Source organism: Osmerus mordax, chromosome 26, assembly GCF_038355195.1.
Source record: "Osmerus mordax isolate fOsmMor3 chromosome 26, fOsmMor3.pri, whole genome shotgun sequence".
Classification (NCBI taxonomy): domain Eukaryota; kingdom Metazoa; phylum Chordata; class Actinopteri; order Osmeriformes; family Osmeridae; genus Osmerus; species Osmerus mordax.
Genome location: NC_090075.1, coordinates 3,959,153 through 3,972,502, shown reverse-complemented (window position 1 = coordinate 3,972,502; position 13,350 = coordinate 3,959,153). Strand labels below are relative to the sequence as shown.

Sequence of the window (13,350 nt, the reverse complement as noted above, 5' to 3'; positions counted from 1 at the left end):
CCACGATCAGCACCGTTGAGTACCAGAAGAAGCAGCAGTCGTCTGTCCTTCACAACACAGCGATGGCGAGTGCAACAAAAATAATCCAGAGGATTCGAAATCTCTTGTCCGGGGTAAGAAATTGGCTAGCTAGACAGGATTAGTATAATGCAAGTTATTTGTAATGGATATAGAGCTAGTGTCAAATCTCCAATTTGATGTTCCCGTGTGCTTGCCACTCAAACTATAAGGACACGAACACGCTACTAGCTAGACTAACGTTAAAAACTAGCTTCAAGCAATGTGATGAATAATCATGTTATTGTAATACAAATGTCCTATACTGTACTATAGGCTATAGTGTACTAGAGCCATCAAGTTACTAATTTCACACTGATTTTTTTTACAGCACAATCTGCAAGCAAAGCTTCAATTGCGTTATGGAGAGATAGCAAAAAGGTAAGTTGAAGATGAGAGCTAAAACTTGTACTGAAGTGTAATGTTCCTGAACTGGGTTATACATCGCAGTGGACAGAATCATCATCAAAATGTTGCTGAAAACTGGCATTATCCAACCAGCCTTTGATGCAACAATTAGGGCACCCTCAGCATCACCTAAACTTTGACTTATTAGGTGTTGCTGGGGAAAACGAACAACCAAAAAAAGAAGAAAAATAAAAAAACATCTCTGGCAAATTTCTGTTAAACTATCTCATGTTTCAATATATGGGGTAAGTAGAGTGAATAGTATATAAAATGATGTGTATTTCTCTTTGTTTAGGACTCAGGAACCACCTAAACTGCCAGTTGGCCCAAGCCACAAGTATGCTAGTAACTACTATCATCTCAGAGATGGACGGAGAGAATCAATTCCTGCCACTGTGATCATGTCTTCCCAGAAGGCCCTCGCTGCTGGCAGGTATGTTTCAGTTCAGAGTCAGATTTACATTTAGTCATTTAGCAGACGCTCTTATCCAGAGCGACTTACAGTAAGTACAGGGACATTCCCCCTGAGGCAAGTAGGGTGAAGTGTCTTGCCCAAGGACACAACGTCATTTTGCACAGCTGAGAATCGAACCGGCAACCTTCTGATTAGTAGCCTGGCAACCTTCTGATTACCAGCCTGATTCCCTAACCGCTCAGCCACCTGACTCAGATAGAGAAAACAAACTAACAATGTTTTATATGGCTATGGATACTGCATTTTGAACATAATTAAATGGCTGTTAGTGTTGTAAATTGGGAGTAATCCTGTTTTTTTTAAATACAAATTAGGGGCAATATATCTAAATATGATATCTAAATCTCTTTCAGCCAAGCTCCTGATGTGCCAGCAAAGCGTGCAGTCACACCTGGTCCGGTTTTAAAGGAACTCAGTCTCTCTACAGACCAGCCATACCTCTGAACATATACATTTAACTTACACTTCCTTCCTTATCTACTTGTAGGTCTGACTTTAAAGCACTGTGTTGCTTGTATTTGATTCAGGCTTTGGATTAATATTGTAAAAAAAAAACTTATTAAAATTATATGTGATGAGATTTACTATTGCCTATGTGTTTTTCACCCTGTAAGAATGCTATTTAGCCTTTCAAATTGTGTATTTTGTTATTGGCAATAGAATCAATAATATATTTTTATAGCGTGATTTCATATGAGTGTCTCTTTAGATTTGTATTATTATATAAACTCAGTTTAACTCTTGTCACTGCAATTATGTAACAACATTAAATTAAAATTACACTCAACTTTAATCAATTAAGGGTGGGGAACATTGCTGTAAGTGCATACTGTTATGTTATGCACAAATGCATAATTTCTCTCATTTTTATTTATAAATTCACATTGTTTTTGTGTCTCTTTCTGGAATGACGTGGAAGAATTGTACAAACATACAACACTAAAAAGGGGTCAAGGTCATTTCGCTGACAAATGAGTACTATCATGAGGTCATAGACTAGGCCAACTCGCTCGGGTGTTTCCCCTATTGCTATTGAAAAATTTATAATAACGACAACCCCATTTTTATCACTTCCTGTAAAGTACGTTCATTTCAAATGCATGTGTCGTAGTTCAACCGATAAAAGTAAATGCAACAAACCTGATCAATTTAAGAGGTGGTACGTCATATCGACTTGTGGTATTACGTCATTTGTACGCGCCGCAGACCACTTACGACACCGAGCATGGGACACCTTGGTGGCATATTTCTTATAATTCACTTGGTAACCTGCTGTCAAAGTTTGGGTGAGTTTTAAACCATATTGCTTTGTTTTTATTGTCTCTTTCTGTGCATATCATGAATGGACAGAATGGTTAACGAGATAGCTAACGTGCTAACCCATGCAATGTAGGAATTATAAATGGTTCCAGGAGCACCATCTACGCTTTGTTGAAGGGACCACCAATTCATCTTGTAACTCGAATTGGAAATAAAATGCATGTTCTTTTGCAGTGGTCTTTTGCATTACGCGATATGACCAATATCCGTTTGATTCAAAACGAACTTCTGTTATGGTTTGCAGACACATCAGCGGGCAGTCAGCCTGACTGCAATCAGTCGCAATTCAGGTGCAGTAATGGGAAGTGTATTCCACGCCCCTGGGTCTGCAACGGGAACAGAGACTGTGAGGATGGCGCTGACGAACTCGGTTGCAGTGAGTAGGCAATTGCAGGACAGGTCTTTGGATTGCACACCATTCTTGCCCTCTTCTAGTCCAATTCAACCTGATCCCCAACCAGTAGAGAGTAGTCAAAGTCTGAAGTTTCATGGCGTGACTTTCAAATGAGCCATGGTCCGTTTCATCAAACGGCATGCACCTACTTATAATTGATTAAGGATGACAGAGTATCTATCAACTAGAGAATTAAGACTATAGGTTGTGCACCGTACAATTGCCTGTAATTTCACTGCGTTTCATTCTTGTTTGTTTCTGTGTTTTAGCGGAGAGGAGTTGCTCTGAGTTGTAAAGATGGAGGCTGCCAAAAGTTACAGAGGGGATGCACATTATATCAGGTGAAAAAATGTACATTTAGTCATTTATCAGACGCTCTTATCCAGAGCCTGATATGTGTATCCCCTCTGTAACGTTTGCTAGGAAAGAGCGGACATCTCCATATTATCTCAGGTTGTTCATTGTGACCAAAAGAACACAGAAAATAACACACATGAGGGCGGGACAGACTTTGCTTCTTCTTGTACTTTGCATGTTAGGGGAGGGGGTACACGTCAGGTGAAAAAACGGCCTGATATAATGTGTATCCCCTCTGTAACTCATATGGTAGACAGGTGAATTAAAACAGAAATCACGTTAGAGGGCAGGGGATGGATTTGCAAAGACGGGGCATCCTTGTCAGAGTTTTAACAATTTACTTCATTAGTCAGTGCATTAATTTGGATTGATAATCCCGGAAAAAATTAACACAGTATCCCAATCAATGCTTGTAAAAGTGTTTACCGGAAAACACAAACCTATATGCATGCAGAATTCCATGTCAGCGCGCTCTTCTGACCTTGCCAAATAGCCACTGCAGCACGGACACAGAAGTCCAGGGGGTATTCCAGAAAGCAGGTTATGCAACATAACCAGGTAAGTTAACCCACAAGCAATGTTGCTACAATGTACCCGGGTATGTCACATAACCTTCTTTCTGGAATACCCCCCAGGTGTCGGACTCGGCACATAAGTCAGAATTGAGGTAGGCTAAGAAAACATTACAAAACTAAAGATGGTTTCTAAATGATAGGCCTACCGTTCATCTTATTTAGACTAAAACATAAAAACAATATTACATGAAGCTCAAAAAAACAGTATTCTTATCAAAAATGTGCGCGCTTGCATTAGCTATTGATGTCCTTGCCAAAGCTGATATCAAACTTGCGTCCCTGAACTGTTGTATAGTGGGTTAAGCAAGGGGAGTTTCTATAGCCTAGTAGTGCATTGTGCGCAGCAAGCTTGAAAGAAAAAAAGGGATATGAATGGTGCCCCAGTCGAGTTTTATGTCTAACAACGCCTCTGCACGTCGCCTTTATGTAACAGACAAATAAATGTATTTCTGTAGATAAATGAGTCCCTTGTTACTATGCAAAACCCAGTCGAGTCTTCCACGTCACTATTTGTTCCATTTTAAGAGGTGAATTCGAAGTGCAGCAGTTTAACTCCGCTTCTCTGAGTGCACGCGTGCTCCCACGGCCATGGGATACAAATCCTGGCGGGGATAAGTGCCTTGGCATGACACCTGTCTGTACTGACGGCTCCGATGAGTTAAAGGATAACTGCGGTAAGCCGCTGTACGAACTGCAAAACCTTTAGTTTTCAATGAACAAAGCACTGTTGAAAGGGGTAATGTGTATGGATGTTTTTAGTGTGCTTGTGTTCATTAGTATGCAGTTTTAAACTGAATCCTAAGCCTCTTGCAGATCTTGAGCTCTCCAGTGAACAGAAACAAAGCTTTATTTCCGCAGTAAAAATTACAGTGAGATTACTGTACACAGTAAGGGTCACGATAAGATGAATGCAAGTTAACAAGAAACTATCCACACCGACCATCCAAAGTCTAAGCGGGACCAGGAATTCTGAAACCAGATTTGCTAAGTGTAATAATTACAGTCCTGACAACAGTAATCCTACATTAATCTTCTTTTTCTTTTGTTGTATGCATGGACAGGGTGTTAACAGCCGTTCTCGCTGTTGTCGTTTACCTCCCTCAGGTGTGCTGAAGTGTAAGAGAGACGAGTTTCCCTGCCGTGACGGCACAGGATGTGTCTCCCGCAGCTTCCTCTGCGACGGGGCGGACAACTGCGCCGATGGCAGTGACGAGGCCTCCTGTCGGAACTGCACCGGGGACTTCTTTCAGTGCGGGCGGATGGACATCTGCGTGCCCAGAGCCAGGCTCTGTGACGGACAGGCCGACTGTCCCGACGGGCAGGACGAAGGCGAGGACGAGTGTCCGTCGGCCGTGCTCCCGGCCCCTCCTTCGTGTGCTGACTCGGAGTTCCATTGTGGCGACGGTCAATGCGTGCCTCACTCCTGGAGGTGTGATCACTCCCCCGACTGCGGCGATGGGAGTGATGAGGACAACTGCGGTGAGACGACAACTGCGAGATTTGAAGCTTTGCCGCACTTCATTCTAATCACCAGAAGAGGGCGACAGTGTCCCTTTGTAGATTGACAAGTTTCTTAAACTACATTTGACTGTAACCGCAAGTCAATGTGTATCTCAATTTGATTGAGATGTTTGAAAGAGGGGGGAAAAAAGACTTACTTGTATATGTATGGGTAACTTGTATATGTAAATGTCATTTTCCAACCTAGCTACCACATACGCATTGCACCACAATACACTGGATTCAGATGGCTCAGATGGCTGAGCGGTTAGGGAATCGGGCTATTAATCAGAAGATTGAGTTGTGACGTTGTGCCTTGCACTTCACCGTGGGAATGTCCCTGTACTTACTGTAAGTCGCTCTGGACAAGAGCGTCTGCTAAATGACACATAGACAGTGTTGGCCTTAGTTTGAAAAAGGCAATCTTGCTGTGGATTTGCATACTCAAATAAATGCGTCACCTAACCTGTTTAATGTGTTTATTTAAGTGAATGCATAACCTTTTTAACGGCGTAACATAATCAATATTGACTGACGTGAGACACTGTTGATGCATTTGAATAGACTACCTGTTGCCATAACCCCTAAGAACTGCATTCCACAGGGACTTCTTAGCTGTCCCTGTGTCCCTTCTTAGCCTACTTTGGGTTTTACTCTGCACTGCCTTTAACATTACCATTTGTCCCCTCACAGATCAGAATGAGTGCCGTGTGAACAACGGCGGCTGCTCTCACCTGTGTGTGGACATGCCTATGGGCTTCCTCTGTGACTGTCCTAGCGGTATGAGGCTGGTGAGAGACACCCACTGTGAGGGTGAGTGCTAGGAGTGAGAATGTTGGCCCTAGAATGTGACCTGCAATATGGATTTTCTTTTCTGTTTATTGAAATGATTTACATTACATTTATTCGTTTAGCAGATGCTTTTATCCTAAGCGACTTCCAAGAGAGAGCTTTACAAAAAGTGCATAGGTCCATGATCATAAACAACGAGATAGCCCCAAAAAACTTTGCGGAAGCCAAAACATGAGCATACATTGTGATAAGCAACCAAGTGCCAATGGGAAGAAACATAAGAGCAAGTAGTTAAGTAGTTATTGTATGCACCTTCCTGCCAAAGCAAATTCCTTGTCTGTGCAAACTTTCATGGCGAATAAATCCCATTCTGATTCTGATTAAACAAGTTACAAATTAAACAACATGAACCTCAAAAGTGCAAGAGTGTACCTGTAGGAAAGCAAGAAACAATAATATAATTTACAAGTACTGTAATGTACAAGTAGTTAACTCAGTTACAACTAACCAACAAGTTCAATCAGTCCCTCAGTAAGTGTCATTGTGTTCCTGGAGGAAATAAACTAACATCGGATCCAACAAATCTTTCTTAAGTACCGTTGTACTCCCGGAACAAGTGCGTCTTTAGCCTTTTCTTGAAGGTGAGGAGACAAGTCAGTATCTCTGATGGAGGTGGGGAGATGATTCCACCATTGGGGGGCCAGACAGGAGAAGAGCTTGGGTTGGGAGTGGGCGCTCTTGAGAGGTGGGACCACCAGACGGTTGTCAGAAGAAGACCGTAGGTGGCGGGTGGGGGTGTAAGGCTGGAGGAGAGACTGGATGTAGGCAGATTTAGAATGAAAAATGTCTCCTTTTTTTTTCTTTCAGAAATTGATATGTGCCTGGATATGGACGTGTGCGACCAACTGTGTGTTCGTAATAATGGAACCTTCATCTGTGATTGCCATGAGGGTTACATGATACGTCCAGGAACAGGAGAGTGCATGGCAAAAGGTGTGTTCCAGTTCCAAAGCATTGGCATTTTTTCCCCCTCACTGATAGGAATAGATATTTGTTATCACATTTTCTTCCTGCTTTGAATGGTGTGACCCAATGCCAGCAGCAAGTTTGTTAACCCTTGACAACCCTTCTATGACATGCATCATAGTCCTTGAAGGAGATGTAGGTGTGACCTGAGTTAATGGTTCTTTTAACTGCAAACAATGGGCCTCATAAATGCCTTTAAACATTCCTTCAACTGATGTGGGTGGGGATGTGTGTGTACAGGTCATGTGTACATGTTCAAGTTTTAACAGTAAAACAAGATGGGGGAATTGAATTCCCTGTCTTGCGGATTCTGATTAGTGCGTGGTTGCAGGAGGTGTTGCCCAGCTTGTGTTTAGCAGTTCTGAGGGGCTTCGTCTGGTCAGCACTGCTGGATCGGAGTACAGGGAGCTATCCTCAGGCTTGCTGGGGCCTGGTGCTATGGCCGTCCTCGCAGAAAACCACACACTCTACTGGGCGGGACTGGGAAAAGGCTCTGTCTACAGGTACTTTGCCCTACAGGTATTGTCTGGAACTAAGGAACCGTTGATGCGTGACCTTCTGTGTTTGGGTAAAGCTTATTCATTAAATGGACTGTTTGAAATGGAATTCAGTGTGTGCATGTGACTCATGTCTGTTTGTTCTACAGGATACCTATGGATGGAATCTCTAAGAAGCCTGTTCTGTTGTTACAAGGCCACGGCGCTGTGCTGGGATTGGCTGTGGACTGGGTCCGTGAGCTACTCTATCTGACCAATGCAAACAGTCACTCAGTGAATGTTGCTGCATTGGACGGCTCTTCACAACGGCTTCTGATTGGAGGGTTGGACAGGCCAACCGGGGTGGCTGTGGAGCCGTTACTAGGGTAAATAAATCAGATGCTCCAATGATCCGTGACGATTACAGTACACTTAAGTATTTGTTGTGATAATATCTTGTATGACGTATACGTGTTTATATTACATGACAGCAGAAATAACGTCCTCTAAGTACAACTGTCCTCTCCCCAGTCTTGTCTTCTGGGCTGACAGTGGAACCTCCCCCAGGATTGAGCGAGCAAGCCTGGACGGACACAACAGGACAGTGCTGGTGAAGTCAGTCATCTGGAACCCAGTTGCCATTTCACTGGGTTCGTTGGACTACATTCAAAAGTTAAACTACAGCAGTTTATATGTAGGTCTAAGGGAGATGGAGGCATCCACGGCAAGCAAGGAGAATCTTTTTCAGCTTTTATGGAAAACGTATCAATTAACTCATCTTATCAATGGAAAAACAGATTAACCCTTGTTTTATCTTCGGGTCATTCTGACCCATCAGTCATTGTGACCCACCGTCGTATTGCGACAACTTTACCGCATACAAAAACAAAGTGAAGCATTTTCTTTTAACCGTTGGGCTGTCTCAGACCCCCCACATTGCAAAGGTTAAAAGACAATTATTTGTATTTGTTTTTGTATTGGGTAAAATTGGGTAAACACAACGATGGTTCGTTATGAACCTTTGGATCATGTGACCTGAAGGCAGCACAAGGGTTAAGCAGTATTGTATTAGGCGCCTCATTGAGGGCCCCTCCTCCCTACCACACACACACACTTATTATATATATATATACAGTTAGGTCCATAAGTATTTGGACATTGACACAATTTTCAGCATTTTGGCTCTGTATACCACCACAATGGATTTGAAATGAAACAATCAAGATGTGCTTTAAGTGCAGACTTTCAGCTTTAATTTCAGGGTATTTACATCCAAATCAGGTGAACGGTGTAGGAATTACAACACATTTTATATGTGCCCCCCCCCTTTTTAAGGGACCAAAAATAATTGGACAAACTAACATAATCATAAATCTAATTGTCACTTTTAATACTTGGTTGCAAATCCTTTGCAGTCAATGACAGCCTGAAGTCTGGAACCCATAGACATCACCAGACGCTGGGTTTCGTCCCTGGTGATGCTCTGCCAGGCCTCTACTGCGACTGTCTTCAGTTCCTGCTTGTTCTTGGGGCATTTTCCCTTCAGTTTTGTCTTTAGCAAGTGAAATGCATGCTCAATTGGATTTAGGTCAGGTGATTGACTTGGCCATTGCAGAACATTCCACTTCTTTGCCTTAAAAAACTCTTTGGTTGCTTTCGCAGTATGCTTCGGGTCATTGTCCATCTGCACTGTGAAGCACCGTCCTATGAGTTCTGAAGAATTTGGCTGAATCTGAGCAGATAATATTGCCCGAAACACTTCAGAATTCATCCTACTGCTTTTGTCAGCAGTCACATCATCGATAAATACAAGGGAACCAGGTCCATTGGCAGCCATACATGCCCACGCCATAACACTACCTCCACCATGCTTCACTGATGAGGTGGTATGCTTTGGATCATGAGCAGTTCCTTCCCTTCTCCATACTCTTCTCTTCCCATCATTCTGGTACAAGTTGATCTTGGTCTCATCTGTCCATAGGATGTTGTTCCAGAACTGTACAGGCTCTTTTGGATGTTTTTTGGCAAACTCTAATCTGGTCTTCCTGTTTTTGAGACTCACCAATGTTTTACTTCTTGTGGTGAACCCTCTGTATTTACTCTGGTGAAGTCTTCGCTTAATTGTTGACTTTGACACAGATACGCCTACCTCCTGGAGAGTGTTCTTGATCTGGCCAACTGTTGTGAAGGGGTTTTTCTTCACCAGGGAAAGAATTCTTCTGTCATCCACCACAGTTGTTTTCCGTGGTCTTCCGGGTCTTTTGGTGTTGCTGAGCTCACCAGTGCGTTCTTTCTTTTTAAGAATGTACCAAACAGTTGATTTGGCCACACCTAATGTTTTTGCTATCTCTCTGATAGGTTTGTTTTGATTTTACAGCCTAACGATGGCTTGCTTCACTGATTGTGACAGCTCTTTGGACTTCATATTGGGAGTTGACAGCAACAGATTCCAAACACAAATACCGTACTTGAAATGAACTCTAGACCTTTTATCTGCTCCTTGTCAATGAAATAACGAACTCCCTTTATGAGAGAATAACATACACCTGGCCATGGAACAGCTGATTGTCCAATTGTCCAATTACTTTTGGTCCCTTAAAAAGGGGGGGGCCACATATAAAATGTGTTGTAATTTCTACACCGTTCACCTGATTTGGATGTAAATACCCTGAAATTAAAGCTGAAAGTCTGCACTTAAAGCACATCTTGATTGTTTCATTTCAAATCCATTGTGGTGGTATACAGAGCCAAAATGATGAAAATTGTGTCAATGTCCAAATACTTATGGACCTAACTGTATATACATACATACACACACACACACACACACACACACGTTTCGATGAGGGCGGTGTGTACACAAGGGCAGCTTTTATTATTATTATTTAATTCGTAATTAAGAACAACACAGGAATTGCGTGAAGTTGATTGATTAACTTGTAGTTGATTAATTAGTAGGCGACATCTCTGGTGTCTCGTCGGTGAGGAGGCAGATGAGGATACTAATAGTGATGCAGAAAGTTTTGTACCATACCTATTTGTAGTAAAAAAAATAATAATTGAATTATAGTAAATCTAAATTTAATGTTGCTGCATTTTTTCGAGGGCGGCGTTTAAGTGTATCAGATTTGAATGCAAAGTTTAATCAAAGAAATGTATGTAATATAATTTTTTGTGCAGCAGTATAATAGTGCAATTTTGCTCAACTTTTAGTTACATTTCATCATTTCTTAAAGCATTTTTCCTTAACCTTTTTTATTGTGCCTAAGACTTTTGCACAGTACTGTGTGTATATATGTGTGTGTGTGTGTGTGTGTAAGAAACGGCTTTCTATGCCTCACAGATGGGCCACGGCTGCTTCTGTTCTGGGCTGATGCTGGGATGCGCACCATTTCCAGAATTGACTTTGAAGGGCGTCATCGGAAAACAGTGGTTGAATCGAATGGATACCTGGACAAGCCTTTTGGCTTAGCGGTGTTTGAGGTAAAATTGACCGGAACGGTAGACAATTCCTCCATAAGAGTATTAGTCCATTAAAAGCCTTGTACGACAAAGTAACCTTAACTTACTTTCATTTAAATGAATTAAATGAACTGATTGTCATTGCATTCCTGTATGACAGGGACGTGTTTATTGGAGTGAAGCAACGACAAAGTCCATCTGTTCAGCTGAAAAACACAATGGCAGTCGCTTTCACGTCATTCTTCACAGTATTAAATCTCCAGGAGGATTAGTACTTGTACATCCAGTTTTACAATCCAAAGGTGGGGGTTTATAACTGCCATTTGTCTCGAAGACTCGCACAAAATGTCCTTTGTTTAAATATTTGATGTAAATGTATTTACCTGTGGTCATTAAAACATGTAGGCAATGCTGTTCAAGAGAATGAAGTCCTCATTTTCGCCATTTAATTTAGAGCGATTAAACAGAATTATTCATCAAGTTAAGACACCTTGACAAGGAAACACCTGAATTAACATGTAATTAATCAACTTTTATTCCCCTGCTCCCGTTTCAGAATCTGTTGTTTCTCATCCAGTTCCAAATCCGGCTCTGTCAGATCACACCTTTGCTGGACTCCTTGCGGTTATTGGTGGGTCTGATTTTTAATTGAAAGTCTGGAAGAGAAAAAAAAAGAAAAGAATATTGTCTGTCATCTAGGAATGCTGAGACAAGTTGACGCAAGCTAAACAATGGAGAGATTTAAGATGTGAAAATTCCATTGGATTGAGTTTGTGACGTTGCCTTCCACCCAGCCCTGCTGAGTGTGCTACTGGTGGGACTGATCCTCTGGTGGTGGAGAGCGGAGTTTAGCCCCTCCAGAACCCTCATCCTTCAAGACTTCTCTCTGAAGGAGTCCCAGGACCCCCTCATCCACATGCCAGCCAGATGCCCTCAAACATGTCCTATCAAGGTACTGAATGTGTTCTCACAATGTAGGCTCCTCCGTATCTATGATAGTCAGCCGGTCGTTTCACTTATGATTTGATTCGCCTTTACAGTAGGCTGTAATCGATATGTTGTCATTCCGTGTATTTGACTTCATCTTTCTAAGATTTGACTCGTAAGGGGGTACTTCTGTTGAATGTCAGATCAGCTACATCTCGTGACCTTGTCACAGCAGCCCTCCGGTAAAAGGCTTAACTGGTGAGCAGGATCTTGTTCTATTCCCACCCAGGACACACTCCTTCAGCTGGACTTGGACCACGACTGAGTCCTGGCGTTGTGTACCATCCTACACCACCATGCCTCTGAGGGACTTGTCCTCCTGCTGTGTACCTGATGAGACGAAACAACAAGGATAATTCCTGCACCTTTTCCAGTAATCCTACCAGACCTAATATCTTTTCCTTGGATAACAAGGTCCTGTAACACCTAAGACCAATTCCAACCGAATTATAAAGTTATTATGTTGTGGTTTAACAAAGAAACAAATATGCTGTTTTCTTGTGTTAAGACAACCGGGGGCAACTACTCACTTAAGAACACTTAATATTGTCTGATCTGTAGTTGTTTTTGACTAGAATTTCTTGCATATACATTAAACTGATAAGTTTAATTGAAAGTCAATCATGCCGGGAATGGTTTTGTATGATCGTTTTTTTTCTTGGTTGGTGTCCTAGACTTTGTTTAGAACAGTCTGAACAAAAATTGTATAATCACTCTCTTGATAATTTAATCAGCACAAAAGCTGAAGTATTATTACAGTTAATGTAAGATGCATATCAGTTGAATCTAGAACCTGCTGAACAATTTGTTGAATGTGTATGAGCTAATATTTATTTTTGAAGATGTTTTTTCTTAGTACGCAGTGTATGCCTGCAGTTGAATCTGTACTCGTTGAAAGAGTACACCCTGTAAACAAAAGCAATAATATATTTGTCTTTCAAAATAATAAAGTATTGAATTGATTAAAATGATTATTTAATTCTTATTCCTAAAATAAAGGTTCCCGTGGGGTCTTAAAAAGTCAAAGATTCTGAACTTTAAATTTAAGGCCTTAAAACATCTTAAAAAAGGCCAGATTTTCATCCAAGGTCTTGAATTTCATTTAGTCAGTTCTAAAAAAGGTTTTACCCTTGTTCATTTCCAGAAATGCTGTCCGCAGAAAGTTATTACAAAGTTGCAAAAAAGTATTTAGTCGTAGCCAGAGCTCTAGAGTCCAGGGTTTGTATTACGGGGGGGGGGGGGTTGACCCCCCTAATTAAGACTTTGACCCCCCCCCCCCAAAAGAGGTAAAGATAACAGGTCGAGGGGGTCGATACATTTATATATCGTTCTTACCTGTAATCATAAATATTACTTTACGCCAAGCGTTTGGAGTAGAGATGATATTTATGAAACTGTGAAGGTGAAGTCCCACATATCACATGACCACAATGTAACTTTTAAGTTAAAATAAACTATTTAAAATTTGGATTTGAATCCAGGTTGTTGCGGTACTGCACCAGCATGTCTGAAAGAGCATGC

The 13,350-nt window shown here is 41.6% G+C and overlaps 2 protein-coding genes across 2 annotated transcripts; both read left to right on the top strand.

The window, feature by feature from the left end:
* The first annotated feature begins 19 nt into the window (after window positions 1-19).
* ndufa7 (NADH:ubiquinone oxidoreductase subunit A7) lies at window positions 20-1,524 on the top strand. Its single transcript, XM_067229953.1, has 4 exons — window positions 20-113; window positions 389-438; window positions 761-898; window positions 1,294-1,524. Exons 1-4 carry the CDS (start codon window positions 63-65, stop codon window positions 1,382-1,384), a joined length of 330 nt encoding a protein of 109 aa, XP_067086054.1. The 5' UTR covers window positions 20-62; the 3' UTR covers window positions 1,385-1,524.
* Window positions 1,525-2,159: 635 nt separating this feature from the next.
* Window positions 2,160-12,752, top strand: LOC136936073 (low-density lipoprotein receptor-like). Its single transcript, XM_067229804.1, has 13 exons — window positions 2,160-2,226; window positions 2,505-2,636; window positions 4,691-5,065; window positions 5,780-5,899; window positions 6,746-6,871; window positions 7,236-7,407; window positions 7,551-7,766; window positions 7,912-8,030; window positions 10,724-10,863; window positions 11,003-11,144; window positions 11,399-11,473; window positions 11,637-11,794; window positions 12,059-12,752. Exons 1-13 carry the CDS (start codon window positions 2,166-2,168, stop codon window positions 12,092-12,094), a joined length of 1,872 nt encoding a protein of 623 aa, XP_067085905.1. The 5' UTR covers window positions 2,160-2,165; the 3' UTR covers window positions 12,095-12,752.
* The last annotated feature ends 598 nt before the right edge of the window (window positions 12,753-13,350 follow it).

What these genes read in the sequence shown, in the direction of transcription:
- LOC136936073 (XM_067229804.1), top strand. Translation starts at nt 2,166, where the DNA reads ATGGGACACCTTGGTGGCATATTTCTTATAATTCACTTGGTAACCTGC. An exon ending in GAGAGACACCCACTGTGAGG is followed by an intron (nt 5,900 to 6,745) that starts GTGAGTGCTAGG and finishes TTTTTCTTTCAG; the next exon opens with AAATTGATATGTGCCTGGAT. An exon ending in TCCAGTTTTACAATCCAAAG is followed by an intron (nt 11,145 to 11,398) that starts GTGGGGGTTTAT and finishes CTCCCGTTTCAG; the next exon opens with AATCTGTTGTTTCTCATCCA.
- ndufa7 (XM_067229953.1), top strand. Translation starts at nt 63, where the DNA reads ATGGCGAGTGCAACAAAAATAATCCAGAGGATTCGAAATCTCTTGTCC. An exon ending in TTCGAAATCTCTTGTCCGGG is followed by an intron (nt 114 to 388) that starts GTAAGAAATTGG and finishes TTTTTTTTACAG; the next exon opens with CACAATCTGCAAGCAAAGCT. An exon ending in AAGGCCCTCGCTGCTGGCAG is followed by an intron (nt 899 to 1,293) that starts GTATGTTTCAGT and finishes AATCTCTTTCAG; the next exon opens with CCAAGCTCCTGATGTGCCAG.